This window comes from Mytilus californianus, unplaced genomic scaffold (genome assembly GCF_021869535.1).
Source record: "Mytilus californianus isolate M0D057914Y unplaced genomic scaffold, xbMytCali1.0.p SCAF_4, whole genome shotgun sequence".
NCBI lineage: Eukaryota > Metazoa > Mollusca > Bivalvia > Mytilida > Mytilidae > Mytilus > Mytilus californianus.
In genome coordinates this window covers 91312809-91336425 of record NW_026262690.1, presented here as the reverse complement: position 1 = coordinate 91336425, position 23617 = coordinate 91312809, and the positions used below count along the sequence as shown (strand labels likewise).

The 23617-nt window shown below is 32.8% G+C and overlaps 2 protein-coding genes across 2 annotated transcripts in view; one reads left to right on the top strand and one right to left on the bottom strand.

Annotated features, from left to right (window-relative positions):
- Nucleotides 1-2990, bottom strand: part of LOC127738878 (conserved oligomeric Golgi complex subunit 2-like) — a 30258-nt gene extending 27268 nt beyond the window's left edge. The window contains exon 1 of the mRNA XM_052250347.1: nt 2835-2990. Within this exon, the coding sequence (XP_052106307.1) occupies nt 2835-2915 (81 nt within the window). The 5' untranslated portion in view covers nt 2916-2990. The remainder of the gene's footprint in view (nt 1-2834) is intronic.
- Nucleotides 2991-3181: 191 nt separating this feature from the next.
- On the top strand, nt 3182-22210 carry LOC127738882 (uncharacterized). The gene is made up of 10 exons (XM_052250350.1): nt 3182-3283; nt 8594-8755; nt 10545-10661; nt 12330-12497; nt 13356-13475; nt 14573-14707; nt 18307-18834; nt 19360-19418; nt 20030-20069; nt 21458-22210. The coding sequence occupies exons 2-10, from the start codon at nt 8650-8652 to the stop codon at nt 21802-21804; spliced, it is 1620 nt and encodes a 539-aa protein (XP_052106310.1). The 5' UTR covers nt 3182-3283; nt 8594-8649; the 3' UTR covers nt 21805-22210.
- The last annotated feature ends 1407 nt before the right edge of the window (nt 22211-23617 follow it).

Below are 23617 nucleotides of genomic sequence, written 5' to 3'. Positions count from 1 at the left end.
TAATTTTATGCTGGTAGCAAGGTATGTCCCCCAGGTACAAAACTTATTGTTTTACTCAAAAGGTTACCAAGGCAATTCAGAGTATACATTGTTAAATGTTAAGTGGTATGGATCTGAACCTTTTTTTTTTAGATATTCAACGACTAATCATATGAGGGGCAAACCATTTTTTTAATGGAAAATGTCTGTCATGGCAAGCAAGAGTATGTTCAAATGTATGGTTTTAAGGTGGATATATAGATATGAATTATTTGACTTAGAAGGTCATACATAGTTCAAGATTAGAGGCCATCTTCCATTACACAACACAAATGTCTTTGAGATGTTGCGCCCATATACCGAATATAAAAAGCCTACCAGTATGTCAAAGGATGCTCCTGTCGCTAAATGTAACAAAAATCAAGTGTTTTGAGCTTGAAGTCAAGGTTACATGATGTTCATAATGATATACACACATCTTCTAAAGATAATACACCTTCACCCCAAATATCATAAGCCATTGTCAAAAAGATAAAAAAAAAGTTATGGGCCAGACAAGGTTGTATGTGAAAGAATCAGAATCACTACTAAAACATAGTGTCTTCCTTCATCACAGTAGAAAAATAATATTTACATATAGCACATCTTATGATATAAAACATTTTCAACAAAAATTACAAAAACTTTTGTTATCTGAATTAATGTGGTTATTGAGTAATGAAGTAAATATGAAAAAAGAAGAAAAATAAAATGCTCAGCTGGACGCAGCTTGATACAACCGCAGAGGTTAAACCCTGAACAGTTTGGGCAAGTATGGACACTACATTCAAGCTTGATACAGCCCTGAGTTAGGATTGTGAATAAATATTTGACACAGACAGAATGAATGTGGTCAAAGAACTGAAAAATTTGAAATCGGACTTTCACCTATTATGGTCCAATATCCAAAATCTCAATACATGGTTTGATTCAGAATATCAAAGTACACATAATATTGATTTTATTTATTTACTAATGGACAATATTAGCTAAGTATTTAAAGGGCCTGTGGTTCGCTTCATCCAAAAAAAAAAATGTCATTCTGAAAATGAATTTATACAGAATAACAAAGAAACCTACCATGAATTATTAGAAAATTTAGAAATGAAATGAAAAAAACAAATTCCAAAATATCATTCATAATTAATACAATGTCTTAAACAAACAGGGGTTCAAATTACGGAAAGAAAAAGGTTACACAGCTAGTATAACATAAAAATAAATTTGTAAATGATCCAAGTACCAGTAAATGAGGTCAAGGTAAGATGAACCTCATCAGACAGACATGTACACCTTAAAATCTTTACATATATCAAATAAAGTTAACCTGTTGCTTATAGTATCTGAGAAACAGTCTTTTTTCGCGGGGGATCTTTTTTCACACAAAAGTCACATAAAAACATCAGAAATCTATACATTTTGGGATCAAGACATCATTGTATGCATGAAAACATCAGCTTAAAGGTTCGTTTTTATCAGGATGAGGGTGTAAAAATAGAAAAGTGTGGTAGGAGTTTAAATCTATTTAAATCATTCCATTTGACATTTCCTTAATTTGCATGTGTGAAGATGTATGCAGATAGATAGAAAAAAATCATTAATGATAAAGACTTTTTTCAACATCCACATCGAACAGATCTCATATTAGGAATCAGATACAAGAAGTTTATTAATAAGTCAACTTTGTATCTTTGTTGTTTTATGAAAAAAACGTTATCTGAAGATAGTGTTTCTTTGCTTACATTGAAAATGAAGTCAGAAATAAAATTCCTAATGACAAGACCAATTACAGATATGTTTTCATATTTCAGTTACTTTTTCAACAGAAATTATGCAGGGAATTCTGATTTGTTTTTTCAATGAGGCAAAGAGGTATTCATTATTTAGCCCTCAGTCTAGAAAGGCAATAGATTATCTCAAAAATAACTGATTTTTGCATTTTTCATGTCATAATTTGTAAAATGTGAAAAATAATTGATGACTTTAGTACATTCTACTGTAGTTTTATTCTTAACAAAAAAAATCAGTATTTAATTAATCACTTATACAGACTTCAACCTCTTTCATAGACATGACATGTATTAAACATCTGTCTCATATTACAGTATTATGCTCCTGAAAGCAGAAATTATGGTAGAAAGGTCGATTTTGGTCTACAACAGGTGCTACTATCATGCTTCAACAACATGGCAGAAAAGTTATTTCTAGTTTTCTTTTTTCAAGAATTTCTGTAAAACATCTTAAAAAAGCATACATTTTACTGCAAATTTGTATCTGACAACATTCAATAGGAGCATAGTATTTCCTGCAAATTTGTATGTTGTATTACTGAAATGTGTGATGACAAGTACAACATGCACCCGTTACCTTAAGGTACTCATAAATGTATTTACACATTTGGTATTAAGCTGAATTTTGTCTCTAAATGACCCTTGATTTGTCTTCAAATTACCTTCTGACGTAATGCAACACTCACTTTTATATTATGACATCAAATGTTTAAAATTTATGATGCAATAATTTGCGGGAACTTTAATGGTTTTAAAATAATGGCAAACAAATTTGCATACAAGTGTAAATACGTCGTCTATCAGGCTGGCTCATTTACTTTTAGTATTTAGTAGGGAAAAAAAGGACCCCGTGAGACATTCGAACTCTAGTTACCTACCATAGAGGGCATTTCAAACCTTAGTTTTGTCCTATGCTGTTTCAACCTTTACTGGGTAAGGTCTGCCACCAATATTAGAGATTTTAAAATGATTCGCATGTTAAGAGCTTATAGAGTTTTATTTCAGGAACACAGGAAGCATTATTACCTTCATGAAGACATCTTTATCAAAGCAAAGAGATGCAGGACCACTAGGAAGTGGGACTGCTTTATTTGGGTCTCCTGTCATAGTCCCAACTTGTCTGCACTGCTGGCAGGACGGGGAATAACTCTTGGCATAACCGGATGTAAATTTGTTGCTCAGACTAAAAACCAAAAACTCAATTAATCAATGGGTGTTGAGAAATGACCTATTTTTGCTTTTAAAAAAATATATTCAGAGAAACATGGTCTTTAAAAGTAGAAAAATCCTTGTTTCTTATTAATACAAAACGATAAATAATTATTACTATATTCGTTGGGTAAAATGCAAGTCTACTCGGAATTCATCGGTAACCTAACGAAAGTGAAAGTAGGGAATTCCCAATAAAATATACCACTGGTCTCGTGAGTCATAGCCAATAAAAACAAGTGTCCAACTTGAGCCCAAGTAAACAAGTAAGATATATCAAGTTATTTTCATTTTTGAAGATTATTCAAATGTGTGCTTTGCATTTAACCTCGCTGTCATACTCATAGACAGAAAAAAAAAGCGACTTCTTTTCCCAGTCCCATGTGACATGATTTGCTTTTTTTCGGGATGGGCATGGGTCATAATAATCCATTATAGCCCAAATGGAATATAAATTTTTAGTGCATAAAAATCTATTTTCTTATATTTAGCAAAACAAAATAAAAAGTGCATTTGTTTAGGTCAATCCGGCGACAAGAAGAATTTTAGTGACAAGAAGCGACAAGGAGCGACAAGAAGAATAATAGTATTTAGCGACAAGAAAACATTTTTTTTTTATTAAAATTATTTATTCCAAATAAATATTAAAAGAATATGCAAAAGAAAACAATTTTAGCGACAAGAAAGTTAATATTCCATCAATAAATAGATAGAAAAAGTCATTTTTGTCGAGCCTTCGACTTTTGTCGAAAAAGCGAGACATAGCGATCCTACATTCCGTCGGCGTCGTCGTCGTCGTCGGCGGCGTCCACAAATATTCACTCTGTGGTTAAAGTTTTTGAAATTTTAATAACTTTCTTAAACTATCCTGGATTTCTACCAAACTTGGACAGAAGCTTGTTTATGATCATAAGATAATATTCAAAAGTAAATTTTGTAAAAAAAAAATTCCACTTTTTCCATATTTTACTTATAAATGGACTTAGTTTTTCTGCCAGGAAACATTACATTCACTCTGTGGTTAAAGTTTTTGAAATTTTAATAACTTTCTTAAACTATCCTGGATTTGTACCAAACTTGGACAGAAGCTTGTTTGTGATCATAAGATAGTATCCAGAAGTAAATTTTGTAAAAAAAAATTCCATTTTTTCCGTATTTTACTTATAAATGGACTTAGTTTTTCTGCCAGGAAACATTACATTCACTCTGTGGTTAAAGTTTTTGAAATTTTAATAACTTTCTTAAACTATCCTGGATTTGTACCAAACTTGGAAAGAAGCTTGTTTGTGATCATAAGATAGTATCCAGAAGTAAATTTTGTAAAAAAAAAATTCCCATTTTTTTCGTATTTTACTTATAAATGGACTTAGTTTTTCTGCCAGTTAACATTACATTCACTCTGTGGTTAAAGTTTTTAAAATTTTAACAACTTTCTTAAACTATCCTGGATTTGTACCAAACTTGGACAGAAGCTTGTTTATGATTAAAAGCTAGTATCTAAAAGGAAATTTTGTTAAAATATTTTTCCATATTTTCCGTATTTTACTTATAAATGGACTTAGTTTTTCTTCCAGTTAACATTACATAACAGTTTAAGTTTTTATTTAAAACATTTATTAGATTCATAAACTATCCTGGATTTTTACCAAACTTGGACAGAAGCTACTTACAATCAAAAGATAGTATAGAGAGGAATATTTTTATTAATTTTTTTCCTCATTTTTGTTGAGCCTGTGATAAACAGCAGAAGTAGGCGAGACACTAGGTTCCGCGGAACCCTTACGAATTTTTATAGTAATAAAGCATCACAAGTTTTTGAAACATAGATCTAATTGCTACATTTATTTGTGATATTTTATTATTTATTATGTATTACAGCAAGTATTACGTTTACCCTGTCGTATTATGATATTAATTTTACTTGTGTTTTAGAACAATAATATATTTATCTTATAATTTGTTTTTAAAACTCTCTTTGTACAAATTATATAATAAACTTGCAAAATGCATTATTTGTACATCATTGTCCAGAAAATACTCTGACACAAATTGTGAAATACAAAGAACTGAAATCAAACAAAAGGAAAACATAATTAAAATGTGAATATTTTTCATCATTTTATTTTGTGTATTTCCTAATTTAATGATATTTATCATGTTAATGCATAGTTTAATGTTGATTGAAGATTAAGGAAAGTAATGACAATTTTGAGTTTTCAACAGATGTTCACTATTTACAATGATTGTATATTCTGGCGCGTGTAATTGTATAGTCTGACGCGTGTACAAAGTTGAAGGTGTTAATTGGATGTTATTGTAGCAATAAAACAAGGGACACGCGCCTCGTTAATCTCAGATGTTTCACATTGTGTGTACTGTTATTATCTTAGGGTGAAGCCACATCTAATGTTGTTCCTATCAAGAACAATGAATTGTACTGTTAGAATGGAAATAATATTTCATGTTTTTGTTTCAATAAATTCTTCAAAGGAAAGTTGAAAAATCTTTGTTTTTATTTCCATTTTATAGCGTGTGCATTTCCTTTGCTCTATAAACAAGCTGACTGAAGCCATTCAACTTTTATGTTTTGTATAAAGTAAATTGTCAGCATTTCAGTCTTATTCTTGCAAAAGTATGTGCTCTGTGCAATTGCTAGAATCCGAAACGCATCTGGTTTACCTTTGATTAATAAATCAGTATATTTTGTACATGTTTGGTACTCATGATCATTATGCCAACTCTATATTTATCTCCATTCGTTTATTCATACAAATGTTTAATTTCTTCATCTATCAATATAATAATAAAAATTATCAATTTATTTCTGCCCATAGATTAAAAAAAAAATGCATATTTTTTAATATTTATTTGGAATAAGTAATCTTAATAAAAAAAAAAGTTTTTTTGTCGCTTCTTGAAGCTTCTTGTCGCTAATTAGTGAGACCCGGTCAATCAGACTGGGTCAATATAGCAACTTGCTTTCGAGGCGTTTCGGCCACAGTACCAGTTTGGCCACAGTCGTTTCGGCCATAGTCAATTCGGCCACAGTACCAGTTTTGGCCATAGTCGATTCAGCCACACTATTTCATATTGTTCTAATAACATATATTATATATATATATGCATTAATTGTTTTGAGAAAGAATGTTACTTAACATAAAAGTCATTTTGTCATAATATGTATGTTCACCTGCTGTGAAACAAGAAGATGTCATGCATGATAAAGGCATTAACAAAGTTTCCCTTTAACTTTGGTGCTTCATTAATATATTGCTTTACAACAGAGAATTTGTCCATAACAAACATAAGTATGAGAAACATGGACAACAATGACTGCATCTAATATTTATACATCTGCTGTGTTGATTTCATGTTAAAAAAATTTACGTTTGATATTGTTCAGTCTATTAAGATTGAACTCGTATTAAGGTTCATGTGGACCCTTTGGCTAAAATGGCTGCGTTTTCACCTCAAAAATTAGTCTGAGTACAGTCTAACCTGTGCATCTGGAAAAGATTTAAGGCAATATCATGCCCTAGATGAATAAAATTGAAATGCGTTTTATGTTTTAGAAAATTAAAAAACTTTAATAGCTGGATTTTGCAGTGCACTTTTTTTCGCCTCCGCAGAAGATGATAAAATTAACGAACAGTCGAGGCTCACTTGATATGGTCCACTCAGGTACACAGTTTAAATCACCAATTATTGTCAGATATCTATTGTCCCTCTATTGCCCATGTCAATCATTACAGTTCACTTCAATTATTAAATTATTACCTGTGGGGAAGTTCTCAAACCTCTTTCCCAACTTTGTTTATTTGGCACCTTCTGGAGGAATGAAAAAGAGTGCAAAGCAAAATCGAGTTACGTTTTTAATTTTCTAAAACATAATATGTATTTGAATTTTATTTATCTAGAGCATGCTATGTCTTAAACATTTTCCAGATACTCAAGTTTGTCTGTACTCAGAGTAAATTTTGAGGTGAAAATGCAGCCATTTTAGCCAAAGGATCCACATCAACTTTAAGTTGTTTCTGACATCAGCAATCATACCAAATATCACCATTTTCATAACATTCATCAATTGATACACATTTTTATCAAGGAAAATAAATGTATGATAAAAAAGTATTTTTCCATTTCTTTCTTAAAATCTGCTTCTAGAAACAAATATATTTTCCTTTATTTATAACAATGAAAACCATGGCCGAAACAACTTTACAAAGTATGGATGAACTGCTGGCAGTATGGCTGAAATGACTGTGGCCGAACTGGCAGTTTTACAGAAATGCCTTGCATCAGCAACTTTTGCTTAGCAACTTTTTCCAGAAAATGTATTAGTTGCGAAAAAAAAAAAAATTGATCCCTCTGAAAATCAGTAGCATCCAAGAGATCAAACTTATAAACAATTCGGTATTCAAAAAATTTGCTGACCAAAAATTTTTGCATTTATGTAATTTCCACTTAGCAGTCACTTCCCTGTGCAGTAGTTTCACAATAAACCATGCACAGCATGCATCTGACCTCTTTTAGGACCTCTAACTTGTTTTGTTATTAGATCACCTTTCATGTTAACTATGCTAGCATGGCTTCTAGTTGTTAATATAAATGAAACAAAAGTTCCTTCATAATATAAGTTCCAAATGGAAGAGATATTTTGTAATATCATTTCCTCTGTAATATTTGTTCCTGATGGAATAAAGACTCTAAAATATTTGTTCCAACAGGAATAGATATTTTGGCATTGTTTATAACAAAGTTTCCAGTGGAACTTCTGTTAGGCGAAACAAATATATGTTTACACCCCAACCAACTGGTGAACTTTTCAGCTATTGCTTAAAATAGAAAAATGGTGGTAATATTGGACAAGTTGCAGTCTGTCATTAGCTTTATTTAAGAAAGAGCATCACTTGAAGACAATTGTACCCAACTTACTCAGATTTGATCAGGATTGATTTTATCAGATAGATTTTTTTCTATTTTCAGCAATGGCAGTCATGTTGGTTAGCCAGCAGGGGTATTGGCACTTTTTCTGAAAGTCATTATTTTAGGTTTATTTCACAAGTAATTTTTCCTATCAATTATAGAACATAAGATTAATCGCCAATAATATGCATTTGACCAATATTTTCCATTTATCATAACAGCAGCCATGCTAACAGGTTGACACCGATATAAATAAGTAAAAAAATTAACTACTGACCCTTTGGGTGGTTGTGGCTAATGTTTGTGTAAATTAGTTCATGACTTCTGGGTAGAAGATTTGTTAGAATGATTAATACCACAACAACAATGCTGGCAATATATAGTTCACATGATCTATTAACAAAACAACTAAGAGGTCCCAAAAGTGGTGAGCTCCATGTTGTGCATGGTTCTTTGTGCAACTGCTGGACATTGATACTGCTGCACATGGATGTCTGAATCAGACTACATTAATTAGGTTACTCAATAGTACCTAATTTTGACCAGAGACATGTTATACTCTAGTTAATGCCAATATGGCCTTCAAATTTGATGTTATTTTACCCTAGAATTGTTTATTGACTTAACTATGAATGTTTGTCTACTTGCAGCGAAGAAATTTAGAAAAGGCTTGTAAAAAAGGTATGAAAACACTGCATGACTAAAGATGGAGTTAATTTGTTCCTCTCATGAAGCTACCAGTAGTAGAGTAAACCAGGTACAAGAGATTTGTAGAAGAAATGAGATATCTGTTAACGTCAGGCAGTGTAAGGGTATGTACATTGTACTGTTTTAAGTTATTAGGAGGAAAAACAGTTAAATTTTAAGTGTATCATTTTTTCCCCTGTTGCATACTTTCTTTCTGTTCAATTTTTATACGACCGCAAAAATTTTGCGGTCGTATATTGGTATGACGTTGGTGTCGTCGTCGTCCGAAGACACATTGGGTTTCGCACTCTAACTTTAGTTTAAGTGAATGGATCTCTATCAAATTTTACCATAAGGTTCAATACCACAAAAGGAAGGTTGGGGGTTATGGTACCAACAGTTAAGGAATAAGGGGCCAAAAAGGGGCCAAAAATAAGCATTTTTGTAACTTCCAGACATAACTTGTGTGTTAATGTATGGATCTCTCTGACATTGTACCACAAGGTTTCATATCACAAAGGGAATGCTGGGATTGATTTTGGGGGTAATTGCCTAAAAATTTTAGGAATTAGGGGCCAAAAAGAGGCCAAAAATAAGCATTTTTCTAGTTTCAGACAATAACTTGTGTTCAAGTGTATGGATCTTTATGAAATTGTACTACAAGGTTCCATATCACAAAGGGAAAGCTGGGTTTGAGTTCGGGGGTAATTGCCTTAAACATTTAGGAATTTGGGGCCTAAAAGGGGCCTAAAAACAAGCATTTTTCTAGTTTCCAGACAATAACTTGTGTTCAAGTGTATGGATCTCTCTGAAATTGTACTGCAAGGTACCATACCACAAAGGGAAGGCTGGGATTGATATTGGGGGTAATTACCTGAAAATTTTAGGAATTAGGGGCCAAAAAGGGGCAAAAAACAAGCATTTTTCTAGTTTCAGGACAATAACTGGTGTTTAAGTGTATGGATCTTTATGAAATTGTATTAAAAGATTCCATATCACAAAGGGAAAGCTGGGTTTGAGTTTGGGGGTAATTGCCTTAAATGTTTAGGAATTTGGGGCCTAAAAGGGGCCTAAAAACAAGCATTTTTCTAGTTTCCAGACAATAACTTGTGTTCAAGTGTATGGATCTCTCTGAAATTGTACTGCAAGGTATCATACCACAAAGGGAAGGCTGGGATTGAGTTTTGGGGTGGTGAATCATAAGGGGGTTAAAAAAATTTGGGGGAGGGATTTTTTTTTCATTTTTTTCCTTTTTTTTTCTTTAAAATTTTCCATTTTGAATTGGTTATTTCTGATTTATATATAAAAGCAAATAATAATGATATGGTTTGAATAGGTAAATTACAAATTTTTAAGTTCTTAGACCACATTCATTCTGTGTCAGAAACCTATGCTGTGTCAAATATTTAATCACAATCCAAATTCAGTGCTGTATCAAGCTTGGATGTTGTGTCCATACTTGCCCCAACTGTTCAGGGTTCGACCTCTGCGGTTGTATCAAGCTGCGCCCAGCGGAGCATTTTATTCTTAATCTGTAACAATAGAATGCAAGGAAAAATTCTTATTTTGTGCATCTCTTTAAATATTATTTGACAGTAATTGAAAAATAGTTTTGTGGGTCATAATTTTGCTTACCTGCCATATGTTCTATCACAGTATTTTGTTTGCTCACTTGTCAATGACTGATTTACTTTTTGAAAATACCCTGGTCTAATTTAAATCCAATTTAGTACAAAAAATCCTTGCAATAGCCATATTGAGAAGAACATTTTTTATGCCAGAAAGTAGCCACTTTTGGAATTAATGAATTATTTGTTTTCACAAAAGATTTACTTTATTGTATTTTGTATTTATAGGAATGATTTTTAGTGTTTTCACCAATAGCAAAAAAGAATAAAGTTCTTTATTTTTCAGGAATTGAAGATGTGAAAAAATTGGAGGTAGATGTAAATAAATGTTGTGTGCTAATACTAGATGATGAACTGGTTGATTTACTAGAATGTTGTGGAAAACTTGTGGCCAAAATACTAAGTATGAATGTTGGATTTTAGACTTGTAACAGAAATAAATGTAAAGGGAGGATTATGGGAAAAGGCATTTTCAATTCATCCTTCAACTTATTTAATATTCTTTGGTTAACCACTTTTTTTAAATCATATCTAAGAAACAACCACCAACTATCAAATTTTATTTACAGTGCTTTTCTAACTACCTTTGCAATTAAATCTTGAAAAAATTCTTGAACATTTATTTTCTTTTTTATGTGTTTACATCATTTCAAAACAGAGTTTATAAAAAAATAATTAGAAAAGCCACTAAACACTTCAAAGGACTTCATATATGAATATGAAAGAAGATATGGGCTATACATCAATAGGACGGCAGCATAACAACACAAGAAAAATTAAAAAAAAGACATCTAGATTCCAGCCTTCCAAGTTAACAAAATCTATGGGATTTCAACCACATTTAGGCCCAGGAAACAAAGAGACAGAGAGTGCAGGGTACAACAAGCTAAATATTCAAATCTGATATGTAATTTGTAGAAAGTCTTATAACAACAACACTGGAGGGACTGCTGCAGAAAATTTATTGATCGACATGTTTCGGTGCCTAGGGCACCGTCATCAGGATACAAATAATACATTGAACATACTTAAGTGTACAATCGGGTTGTCTTGTGACAACGTCATAGTATAGTAGTTGTTATGAAAGGGAAGTAATAGTGAAAGTATAAATAGAAAATGTATATAAATAGATTGTCAACATGAAAATGAAAGTAAATTAAAATTGTTTGTATATCAACTCTGTGTTATTATTGTCTCAGCTAAAAATGTTATAAATAGAATGTACAAACACATGTCTGTCCCATAGTTCTTCCGGTAGCTCATCTAAACATATGGTTTCATCACTGCTGCTTGTTGTCAGGTCTATGTAGTCTTCCTGAGTAAGGTCCATGACATAACCGTAATCGTTTGTTATGTATTGCGGAGTGTTATTTAAAGAAGAGTCGGAATCCGACAGGTACAGGTCTTGTTCCAAATCACTTGTTGAGGGTTTTTTCGGTTTTGAGGTGGATGATTGGTGATACTCATACGGTGATTTAGCTGGTATTGTCCTGAATGTAGGTGTTTTCCCGTTCCATTCTTTTTTCTGTACGGCTTCAAATGGTGGTCTCCATTTTTCTATTGCTTTGGCCATTTCACGAGGATTTTGTTGGAAGCTATTATAATCTTCTCTGGCTTTATCTGGGTGTTTTGATTTAAGGTGTGTTACGGCATTTGATTTTCTAGTGAAGGTAGCAACACAATGTTTGCATTCAAACATTGTTGCGACTGGTTCGTGGCGTTCCTTATGGTGTCTTCGTAAAGTAGAAATACTGCAGAAAGTTTTCGGGCATATGTAATTTGTTATAACAAATATAACGTTAAAATATCTTTTCTGTCAACACATTTGCTTTTATGTTTCCAGTCCTGAAAACTAATTTATATTAACCTGCTTTCATTTAATTTAGTGGAAATTTGAAATTGTAGCAAATTGTGACGTTGAGGCAGCTGGTATATAAATTTTCAATAATAGACATATTTTCTTTCTAGGCAATGTTTTAACTATGATGCCATTAAATACTAATTTGAAATTTCAGCTAGAAATAGGGGACCATATTGGGGCCTATTCTAACCTTCTCCTTTTACTTTTCAGGGATTACATCCAAGCCTAACAAGTTTATATATTTCAAACTTGTTACTGATGAGAAGATGGAAATGTTTGCAGCAGATGAATGTGATTGGAGAAATTGCGTTGATTCTGAGGAGGAACTGATCCAAGTTTATATAAGGAAAATATGTAAATCTCCTACAGAGTTTGATGGTAGGTACATACATATTTTTAATGATAAAAAGCGTTCAGTTCTTTCAAAAGAAAAATGATTTAATGTTAGTGTATGAAGAAATTTATAACCTGTATACCAGCACATGAGAAAAATTTAAATGGAAAATGTGTTCAAGATTGCTATTTAACTAAATCCAATGTTTGGAGCATTTTATTCATCAATGCAGCTGCAGCATCATCTTTGTCTAGTCTTTGTCATTGGGTTGCTGTCTAACTGACATATACCCTACATAGAGATAAGAAGATGTGGTATGAGTGCCTATGAGACAACTCTCCATCCAAGTCACAATTTGTAAAAGTAAACCATTATAGGTCAACAAGGAGCCTTGGCTCACACCAAACAGCAAGCTATAAAGGGCCCCAAAAATGACTAGTGTAAAACCATTCAAACATGAAAACCAACGATCTAATTTATATAAAAAACGAGAAACACTTATGAACCACATCAACAAACGACAACCACTGAACATCAGGTTCCTGACTCTCCATTTATTCATATTACAGATATGTTTCGTGTTTCAACCTCTTTTACCACCTTTTAAGGGGAATAACCTCCTTTGGACGTTGAAAATATGTTAAAAAATTGTACTTTTCCACAATTTTTTTTGTTCCTGTGACACCTCATCTTTTATATGAATTTCCAGAAATGAACATTTAACAATTACTGAAGGCTGTAATATAAATTTGTGTTTTACTCAAATTTTGTCTGTCATTCATACATAGATTTAATTAAGAATAGAGTTGGGGGTAATGATATTGTAGTTTTTGTTAAAAAAAAACAACCTAACAATATATATTTTTACAGAAGGAAACATTATTTTCTTTCCAAAATTTCAGAAACAACAAACACATGTCAAGCAATGCAGTCACTGAGATTTGACAGTGCTGATCACTTGTCCAATTCTTCTTTCTTGAATGAAACAGTTGTTAACCAGCCAACGAAAATCACTCATGCAAGTATGTATTTGCTAAGTTTGTCAATATAATATTATATCTAATATCAGACATGTGATTTGTCAAGTTTTTGTAAAATTCTCTTATCAGTTTCCGTTAACCAGCTATAATGATCAGTAAACGAAAAATGCAAACTTTTGTAGATTGTGGAAATGAATAATTTTCAACTTATTGAAACCTTGATAAATAGGGGTAACTTTCAGCCACTCTCACCTTTAGGGTCGCCATATTATTATTATAATTAATATGTGCTGTAGTATTAATTACTGTACTTATAAGGATGACATGAATTTTGAATGTAATAAATGTGAAAACAAGTAAAAAATTGTATTCCAAATACTGTTAATTCAGAAATCATTGAAAAGGTTTAATTAATGTGAAAAATATGACAGAATATATATTGCGTTGATAAAAATTTGCATTTTTAGTTCACCTAGCTCAGAGGGCTAAATGAGCCATTGTCATCTTTTAGGGTCAATGTTCTGTCTGTTAGTCCCTCTATTGTGTGAAACACCATGTATGCTTTTTGGATTAATTGTCATTGATTTTACTTTACACATTGATTCACACAGCATGTTTCACTCCTTGGCAGTCTTCAAAGGCAGACTGTGTATGACAAAGTGTATCAATTCCAATTGCAGTCAATGACAGTCTATGTGAAAGTTGATTGTTTGCTGATGTTTAATGCTACTTTTGGCACCCTTGGCTAGTTTTTAATGGTGGAAGAAGCAGAGTGACCTGAGAGAACCATCTAACTTTGGCACGAAAACTTGCAATCCTAGTCATTTAAGATCAGGGTCTAACACACCTTGCCAGGAGAAGCATTCAAACTCTCATCTTCAGTGTTGACATGCTAGTGATTTATAATGTAGATGAACTACTTAGATTCAGACAATAAGGTCCCTGGTGAATGTTGAAAAATACTATCACTTATAGTTGTTAACAGGTCCAGTAAACGGAAATTACTACCTTGTTTGGTTTATAGTGTGTGTTATTTGTCTGATTCTCTCCCTTGACTTCCTGGGAACTTTGTATTGATTTGTGTAAAAAATGGATCTATTTGGTTTTCATGTGAAATTGCATTTTTTGTTATTTTTTAGGACCAGAAGCTGTAGAAAGTATACATACATTCTCTAGTGTTGATGACAATCTTGATGAGAAACAATGCCAGAATGACTTAAAAAGACCATCTGTGGAAAAGGGTGTTCACAAGGCAAGGAGTGAACAAAATCTGGGTAAATATGTCATAAATTTTATCAATTGATTGATTGATATTTGGTGTTGAAAACACCACTTTCAGCACTGTCAGCTATTTAGTGGTGGTCAGTTTTAATTGGTGGAGGAAGCTGGAGTGCCCGAAGAGAACCATCAACCTTCTGCAGTGAATTAAGATTTGAGTCAACACCCCTGCCTTGTGTGGGATTAAAACTCACAACCTCAGTGTTGACAGGCTAGTGATACAGGAGTTGAACAGCTCAGACCACTCTGCCATGGAGGCCCCCATAAATTTGATTACTTATACCATTAAACATGTTTATATCAACATCTGTGTAAATTGGGAACCTGTTTAATTGCACTTTTTGTAATTATACCCTCCCAAATATCTGGTGGTATACTGCATTCACTTTGTCTGTCCATCCATCCCCTTAACTTTCTTTATAAATTACTCAGCTTTTGTTTCAGGGGATTGCTTTGATATTTGGTGAGGAACTTATTAAGTCTCCCAAACGAAGTTTGGGAAGACTTATTGTTTTTGCTCAGTTCTTATTATTATTATTATTCTTCTTCTTCTTCTTCTTCTTCTTCTTCTTCTTCTTCTTCTTCTTCTTCCGCCGCTTTTAAATTTGAACTTGTCCGCACCCGTTCTCCACAACCGCTTGTCAGATTAACTTAGGGTTTCACAATATGTTAGACTAACATGTCTAGTGGTGCAATCAGGGTTTTGTTTGTGCAATGGGGTTTATAAAGGGGTACTTTGAGGGGCAAAAAGAAAAGAGGGTTTTACTATAGAACCCTATGGGATTTTATTTTTTTAAATTTTCAAATGATTATAAATTGAAAACCGTTTGTGATAAACACAATCTTTTTAATTGAAAATGTTCTAAATGATAAAGCCCATTAAATGAAATACAGGGTTAGTCCCCAGGGGTCACCCCCACCCCCTGCCATTTAAGAAAGATCTAATACCTTGTAAGTGGTCAAGATCCCCACCCCTAAACCATATATATTCTGGTTTGTCATACTAAGATGGTTTGAATGATATACAGGGTTAGTCCCCAGGGGTCATCCCGACCCCCTGCCATTTGAGAAAGTTCTAATATCTTGTAAATGGTCGAGATCCCCACCCCTAAACCATATATATTCTGGTTTGTCATGCCAAGATGGTTTGAATGATATATGGGGTTAGTCCCCAGGGGGTCATCCCGACCCCCTGCCATTTGAGAAAGTTCTAATATCTTGTAAATGGTCGAGATCCCCACCCCTAAACCATATATATTCTGGTTTGTCATGATAAAGCACATCAAATGAAATACAGGGTTAGTCCCCAGGGGTCACCCCCACCCCCTGCCATTTAAAAAAGTTCTAATATCTTGTAAGTGGTCAAGATCCCGACCCCTAAACCATATATATTCTGGTTTGTCATGCTAAGATGGTTTGAATGATATACAGGGTTAGTCCCCAGGGGTCAGCCCGACCCCCTGCCATTTGAGAAAGTTCTAATATCTTGTAAATGGTTGAGATCCCCACCCCTAAACCATATATATTCTGGTTTGTCATGATAAAGCACATCAAATGAAATATAGGGTTAGTCCCCAGGGGTCACCCCCACCCCCTGCCATTTAAGAAAGTTCTAATATCTTGTAAGTGGTCAAGATCCCCACCCCTTAACCATATATATTCTGGTTTGTCATGCTAAGATGGTTTGAATGATATACAGGGTTAGTCCCTAGGGGTCATCCCGACCCCCTGCCATTTGAGAAAGTTCTAATATCTTGTAAATGGTTGAGATCCCCACCCCTAAACCATATATATTCCTATTTGTTATGTCTCAAACATTTGAATGATGTATACGGTCAGTCCCCAGGGGTTCCCCCCATCCCCAATGTTCTTATATCTTGTAAATGGTTGAGATCCCCACCCCTAAACCATATATATTCCTGTTCGTCATGTAACGAACATTTGAATGACGTATAGGGTCAGTCCCCAGGGGTTACCCCCACCCCCAATGTTCTAGTATCTTGTAAATGGTCGAAATCCCCACCCCTAAACCATATATATTCTGGTTTGTCATGCCAAGATGGTTTGAAAGATATACAAGGTTAGTCCCCAGGGGTCATCTCGACCCCCTGCCATTTGAGAAAGTTCTAATATCTTGTAAATGGTTGAGATCCCCACCCCTAAACCATATATATTCTGGTTTTTCATGATAATGCACATCAAATGAAATACAGGGTTAGTCCCCAGGGGTCACCCCACCCCCTGCCATTTAAGAAAGTTCTAATATCTTGTAAGTGGTCAAGATCCCCACCCCTAAACCATATATATTCTGGTTTGTCATGCTAAGATGGTTTGAATGATATACAGGGTTAGTCCCCAGGGGTCATCCCGACCCCCTGCCATTTGAGAAAGTTCTAATATCTTGTAAATGGTTGAGATCCCCACCCCTAAACCATATATATTCCTATTTGTCATGTCTCGAACATTTGAATGACGTATACGGTCAGTCCCCAGGGGTTCCCCCCACCCCCAATGTTCTAATATCTTTTAAATGGTTGAGATCCCCACCCCTAAACCATATATATTCCTGTTCCTCATGTAACGAACATTTGAATGACGTATAGGGTCAGTCCCCAGGGGTTCCCCCCACCCCCAATGTTCTAGTATCTTGTAAATGGTCGAGATCCCCACCCCTTAACCATATATATTCTGGTTTGTCATGCCAAGATGATTTAAATGATATACAGGGTTAGTCCCCAGGCATCACTAATGCATATAACTTTACTTGACCAAACCAATTTTCACTTGTTGTTGCCCAATGTCAGGCGACCCTGAGAATTACGAATTATGGGAGCTTCGTTTGGGAGACTTCGTAACAGCATCCTGTTACAATCATTTCTTGTTAATGTTAATTTTTTACTGAGTGAGTGATTCCAGATCTGCTGGACAGTCAACTCCAGTTTGCTATACTTTGAATTTTTATCATACTCACTGAGCATGGCATATTTGGTAACATATTACTCAACTTCCCTGTTAGTAATCAGATGATATTTTGGTCTATATCTTTATAACTTTGAGGTGTGCAGCAGTGCAAGCAATTTTCAGATCTGCTTGGCAGTCATTTCCTATTTGATGATATTTGAATTTCTATTATACCCACTGATCATGGAAGTTTTCATCAATGTGTTACAATAGGTATACCTTGCACTACATCATGTGCAACTTCTTGTTAAACATCACACCTGTCTAGTCCAAATTTGTTGAAATTATGTCAAGCTGAAAAGGGTTGCAGAATAGCAGTAAGTGTGACCTGGACAATAGGGATAATGTAAGACAATATTAGTGATCTCTCTTTGTTCCCAAAGCTTTTCTGTTAGGAGACACAATAATTGATATTTATTTTATATTTTGTGATTGTTTAAGTGTGAATCTTGGGAATAGGATTTGGTGTAAGCTCCAGATGCCTCATTTTTAGTCTTATTTTCAATTCTATCCAGAAAAAAATAGTGCCTAGCCTTATATACTGAAAAATATGGTAAAATGTACATAATTTTTTATTTCAGTAGCAAGGTTTAGTAAACACATAATGAACATGTGTTTGTTTTTTTTTTGACAGGTTTCTCAGTTAGTTTACCAGAAAACAAACGGAATAATATTGAACACAAAGGAGAAAGGAAAAGTTTACCAGATAATTTACAGAGTGTTACTACAAACAACTTATATCCACAGTTGAGTGGAATTACATCATATGTGGAAGCTGGAATGTCATATAGCAATGAACAGCCACGTGGAACTTTGCAGTCCCATTGTCATTTACAGTCACACAGTCACCTTCAGTCCCCAAACCTTAATAGACCCTTACATCCTTGGTCTCTGAATGGACATAGCTTTGATTCATCTGGTCCTTATGCTTTGCCTTGTCAGAGTGGCAGAGGGTACAGTTGTCGGTGCGGTTCATGCCAAACGCTGCATCAACAATCATCAAGTTTTCCTCAGTTTCATACCTTACAGCCAAAATCTATAGCAGGCAGTTCCACTGGCAGACCTGATACAACAAATAACATGAACTTTAGACCAGAGATACTTGCAATCAACAGGAATTATACTCCAACATATGATCCTAATATACAGACAGATGGATCAGGTAAGTTTATTTGCAAATTAGCATTTCAAAAACAATTGCATTCTGGGTAATCCTATCAAATATGGTTAATGAAATTAAAATTGTGATTGGTTGATAACAGTAGGTACAGTGACATTTTACCCAATGACATGGCATTATTTGAATTAGTGACATATACTACCAGAGCTTGGCAACTCAATTAGAAGGCTTGATTATTGTATTGAAATATCATATGGCTCTTTCATTATTTTTGCACACTACTTCTTTCACATACTGATATATTTCTTATGTTTTAAGTTTTTCTAATGTATTTTCAAAAAGGTTTAAATAATTTTAAAATTGTGTCATTTAGAATAAAAGGTATCCCACAAATAATAATGAATCAAAAGTAATTTGTACAAATTCACTGTGTTTTTGCCTAAGTTTTTTTTTGAAGAATTGTAAAGGGAGGACAGAGGAAGTAATAAAGTAACTAGCTCTGTAAATTCTCATAGAATAGCACCTTTCTTTTATTTTTAAAAATTGAATTTATATATCTTATTTCAGATAACAGGACCTTTTCTTGTGGCCATTGTGGACATTCTGTTATTCCAAAACATGAAATGGTAAATATTAGTAGTCATTTATTACAATTTTTCTATTCAATCATACAAGTCTTTATGAGTTGTACTATAAGATAAGCTACAAAAAATAGAAAATAACAGAAATTCTGAGATGTAAAATATTTTTTATTTGACCAGAAGAAATCATATTTACTGTGGCTTTTGCATGTAGACTAAGTTTCTCCTTCGAATTTGAAAGACTCCATCATGAACATTTTGCACTTGTCTGGCTTCTTTAACATTTAGATTTAACATTTAATAAAATTTAATATTCAGGCCTTAAAAATTTTGGTTAGTAACAGTTTTTTAAGACAAGACACCCATGTAATCTGGACAAATCATATACTAAGTCTTTCATATTTTCTGCAATTTTATGGCTTTATGGCTGTCAATTACATTATAACCTCACGTCTTTTTGTGTGTTTTATTTACACAGAAAATTATATTGTATCTAGGATATGATTAATTGAGGAGAATTTAAGGTCTTTTATTTTTGTTTTCAATAATCTATACATCTCAAACAATAGTCATATATACATAAAATTCAAGTAAGTTTCCAAATCATTGCTATTGTATATGTACTCTTTAAAATGTTTCAAATTTTTCATTTTCAGAGTGATGTTGGACCTTCATCTGAGACTTATCATTCAGCTGGTATGTTTTGTCATTAGTTTTTTGTCGAGCCTTCGACTTTCTTAAACTATCCTGGATTTGTACCAAACTTGGACAGAAGCTTGTTTATGATTAAAAGCTAATATCTAGAAGGAAATTTTGTTAAAATTTTGTTCCATTTTTTCCTTTTTTTACTTATAAATGGACTTAGTTTTTCTTCCAGTTAACATTACATACAGTCTGCAGTTTAAGTTTTTAAAACATTTATTAGATTCATAAACTATCCTGGATTTTTACCAAACTTGGACAGAAGCTACTTACAATCAAAAGATAGTATAGAGAGGAATATTTTTATTAATTTTTTTCCTCATTTTTGTTAAGCCTGCGATTAACAGCAAAAGTAGGTGAGACACTGGGTTTTGCAGAACCCTTTACGAATTTTTTTTATTTCTAAAATTGGTTGTTCTATTTAAACATAGATTGTACCAAGGGAAGGAGCACTTGCAAAAGGGGTAACCACCTATAGAGGCTTTAGAATTTCACTTACATTTTCTCTGTACTATATACAAACCAATAGTTGAAATTTTAAAGTGCCTTCCCTAGGTCCAGTGTATGTTTTACTGAAAAGCCCTTATCCATAAAAAGGGATAACTAGGATCGCTGGAAAGTACTGCAAAATGCAACTTATTACATCAACCACCAGCACCTGACTCACAGACAATTTGAAGACATTATGACAAACAAAAACAATGAACAACAAATAACACAACCATTTATAAGCTAAGAAGAAACTTAGCAAATTGTGACTTCAATTTTGGAACCCAGGAATTAATAAAAACATTGTATTCATCTTTTACATCGCTTATGCTACTTGTTATTCACCTTGCATGCAGACTGTTATCGAAATTGCAGGTCTTTGAAATAAAAGTAATAATACCATGCTTTCCAGATTAATGTTGGTTTGATTAAATTTCAATTATCTTTTTACAATCAGAAACCATTATTGTAAGTTTAATTATTTTTATGAAAAAACATTTAAGATATGGCATATGACATGTGTCCTTGACCTCACCTTAATGATAAAAATTCTGCACTGCATTAAATCAAGGATTTATATAGTAAGATTAACTACTAAAGTTGTAGTTTCAGAATAGTCTTTATAATGAGTAGTTGGTCAACTGCATCTGTTTTATGAAAGCCTTGCAAGGGGTATCATTTCCTGACGACCTACTAAACGGATATCAGGAAAGCTACCCATCAAAAACATGAAACTTGTATCCAAGGAATAATAAAGAATCTATTCAACCTTCAGATTTAGCTCACATGATTTCCACATTAAAAATTAAATGAGCTTATTTAAATGAGCTTATATGTGATTTAATATGAATTTCACCTGAAAAGTCGTAAGTATCTAATATTTATCTATTAAGGTGGTGCTTCTGGTATGACGGAGAAAGAATACATGAATCCTGACAAAGTCAGTGTAATGGAATTAAAGGAAACAGTCATGGTAATGATTAGAGACACCCTGGATTGCTCTAATTATTACAACTGGAAGAAACTTGCCGACCTCCATAAATGGTCATTTGGTAGAATATACCAGCTAGAACAGAAGTGGAAAAGTCGTAAAATCGACAGTCCGTTCATGCATCTGATTGAAGAATTCCAGCATTACACATTACTAGATCTGAAGGAAGATCTGAAACAAATCCCTAGAAAAGATCTGCTGCACAAAATAGAGGAACTTCAGTGTAGAGGAATGTTGTTCCATAATTAGATCACTTACACAAAAGCAAGGGAGATAAGTACAATTGTTAAACTTTCCTTGTCAACTATGCAAAGAGGTTTCAGATTTTAAATTTAAAGTTTCAGTATCTTGATTTAGTACTGTAATGATGAAGAAAGTAATTATTATATTTAGATGACAGGTAGGTGTTTTCAAGACTACATCCCATGGTACATCCTGTTACTTCTAATAAACAAATAAAGTACAAAATGTACTATGAATTCATTTATATTTGGTTGGTTGAATAAAATTTGAATTTTCGTTAATATTCCAAAGTCTGCATACAAGCCTGTACAAAATTTGTACTGAATTGAACATTTAAATTCGTGTTTCACCTTTCCGAAGGAAATTCATGAAAATTGGAATTCATGAATATTAATGAATCCACAGTATATATTGAGAAAGCCTTTATAAGGTTCATCATAATCCAATAATAGCAAATATTGGTCATGTTTTACACCACAACATTTGTTCTGAAAATAGACAAAAAAAATTTAACTACATTTAACTTCTATATATCAAGGTCCTGAAGGCCTTAAATCATATTCATTTGCACAGGTTTGTTGGAAATCAGAAGAAATCTTGTGGTGTAAACACGGTCATTTTGCAAATGGGTTTATGATGAACCTTAAAGTGGTTTATTGTTATTTTTATTGAAATTTACAATATGTGTATACCTTCATATATATATATACATTGTATATTGCATTCTACTTTATGTATGAAAAAGTATGAAAATGATGTTTTTACAGTCATACTTTGAAAAAAAATAGGACTGTTATTGTTATTTTACTTATAGTCAAAATACATAAATTTCACAAATGCCAACCCATGATAGATACTGTGGTCAAGTCAACTATTCCCTTGAAATTCTTCCTGCATGTTTTTGTCTTCTGTGTTAATGAACACTGTTACCTTTTTGTTTAGATAAGGGACTTTGATAATTTTTATCATTGACTTAAAGATTGGAAGTAAAATTATGGTTGGTGAGTGAAAGTGTTTTGATTTTGGTAATTACTAATAGGGCACATTTATAAAGTATTAAAACATAATATCATATATTTTTCCTATATGTGCCTCAATATTTTTTCAAAGATATTTGATGGAAAGTTTTATATTGATATAAATTTTTGATATCAAAGATATTAAGTATGATTTTGTTTTAAATTGAAATCAATATTTTTTTATACAAAATTTTACAGTAATGTAAATTTTATTGAAATTGAAATATTATTTTTTATCAAAGATTTTTAATGTAAATTTTTATTGAAGTTAAAATCAATTTTTTTATATAAGATATTTAGTGTAAATATTATCAAAATTGAAGTTTTTTTTATCAAAAACAACTAGTGCACATTTAATTGAAATTGAAATCAATTTTATACATGTATTAATCATTCTCATAAAGGCCTGCAATAAAGGTTTACTTGGAAGTGTACATTTGTTTGTTAAAATTCTGAGGTTTATAATGGGAAAATGAATAATAGCATGTTTTTTTACTGTTTCTACCTCTATGATCCAATATTCATTCTCGCTGGCACTAGCATTAACTTGGCAAGCCTTGAATATTAGATTTTAAAATATCTTATTTTCTTTAATGTGTAAATATCATATAATGTCTTTAATGTGTATATATCATATATATCTTTATTATGTAAATATCTTGTACATATTTAAAGTGTAAATATCACATTGCCAGATCCAGGGGGTGTAAAGGGGTTCCCCTCCTATTTTGTTGTTGATTTTTTTTTTAAATATTATGTGAAAGGTTTCATGGTGTTCCCGGGGTTGGAATCCCCCTTTT

Coding starts and splice junctions, on each gene's coding strand:
- LOC127738882 (XM_052250350.1), top strand. CDS start 8,650: ATGGAGTTAATTTGTTCCTCTCATGAAGCTACCAGTAGTAGAGTAAAC. Junction 12,498..13,355: donor ATCTCCTACAGAGTTTGATG/GTAGGTACATAC, acceptor CCAAAATTTCAG/AAACAACAAACACATGTCAA. Junction 13,476..14,572: donor AACGAAAATCACTCATGCAA/GTATGTATTTGC, acceptor GTTATTTTTTAG/GACCAGAAGCTGTAGAAAGT.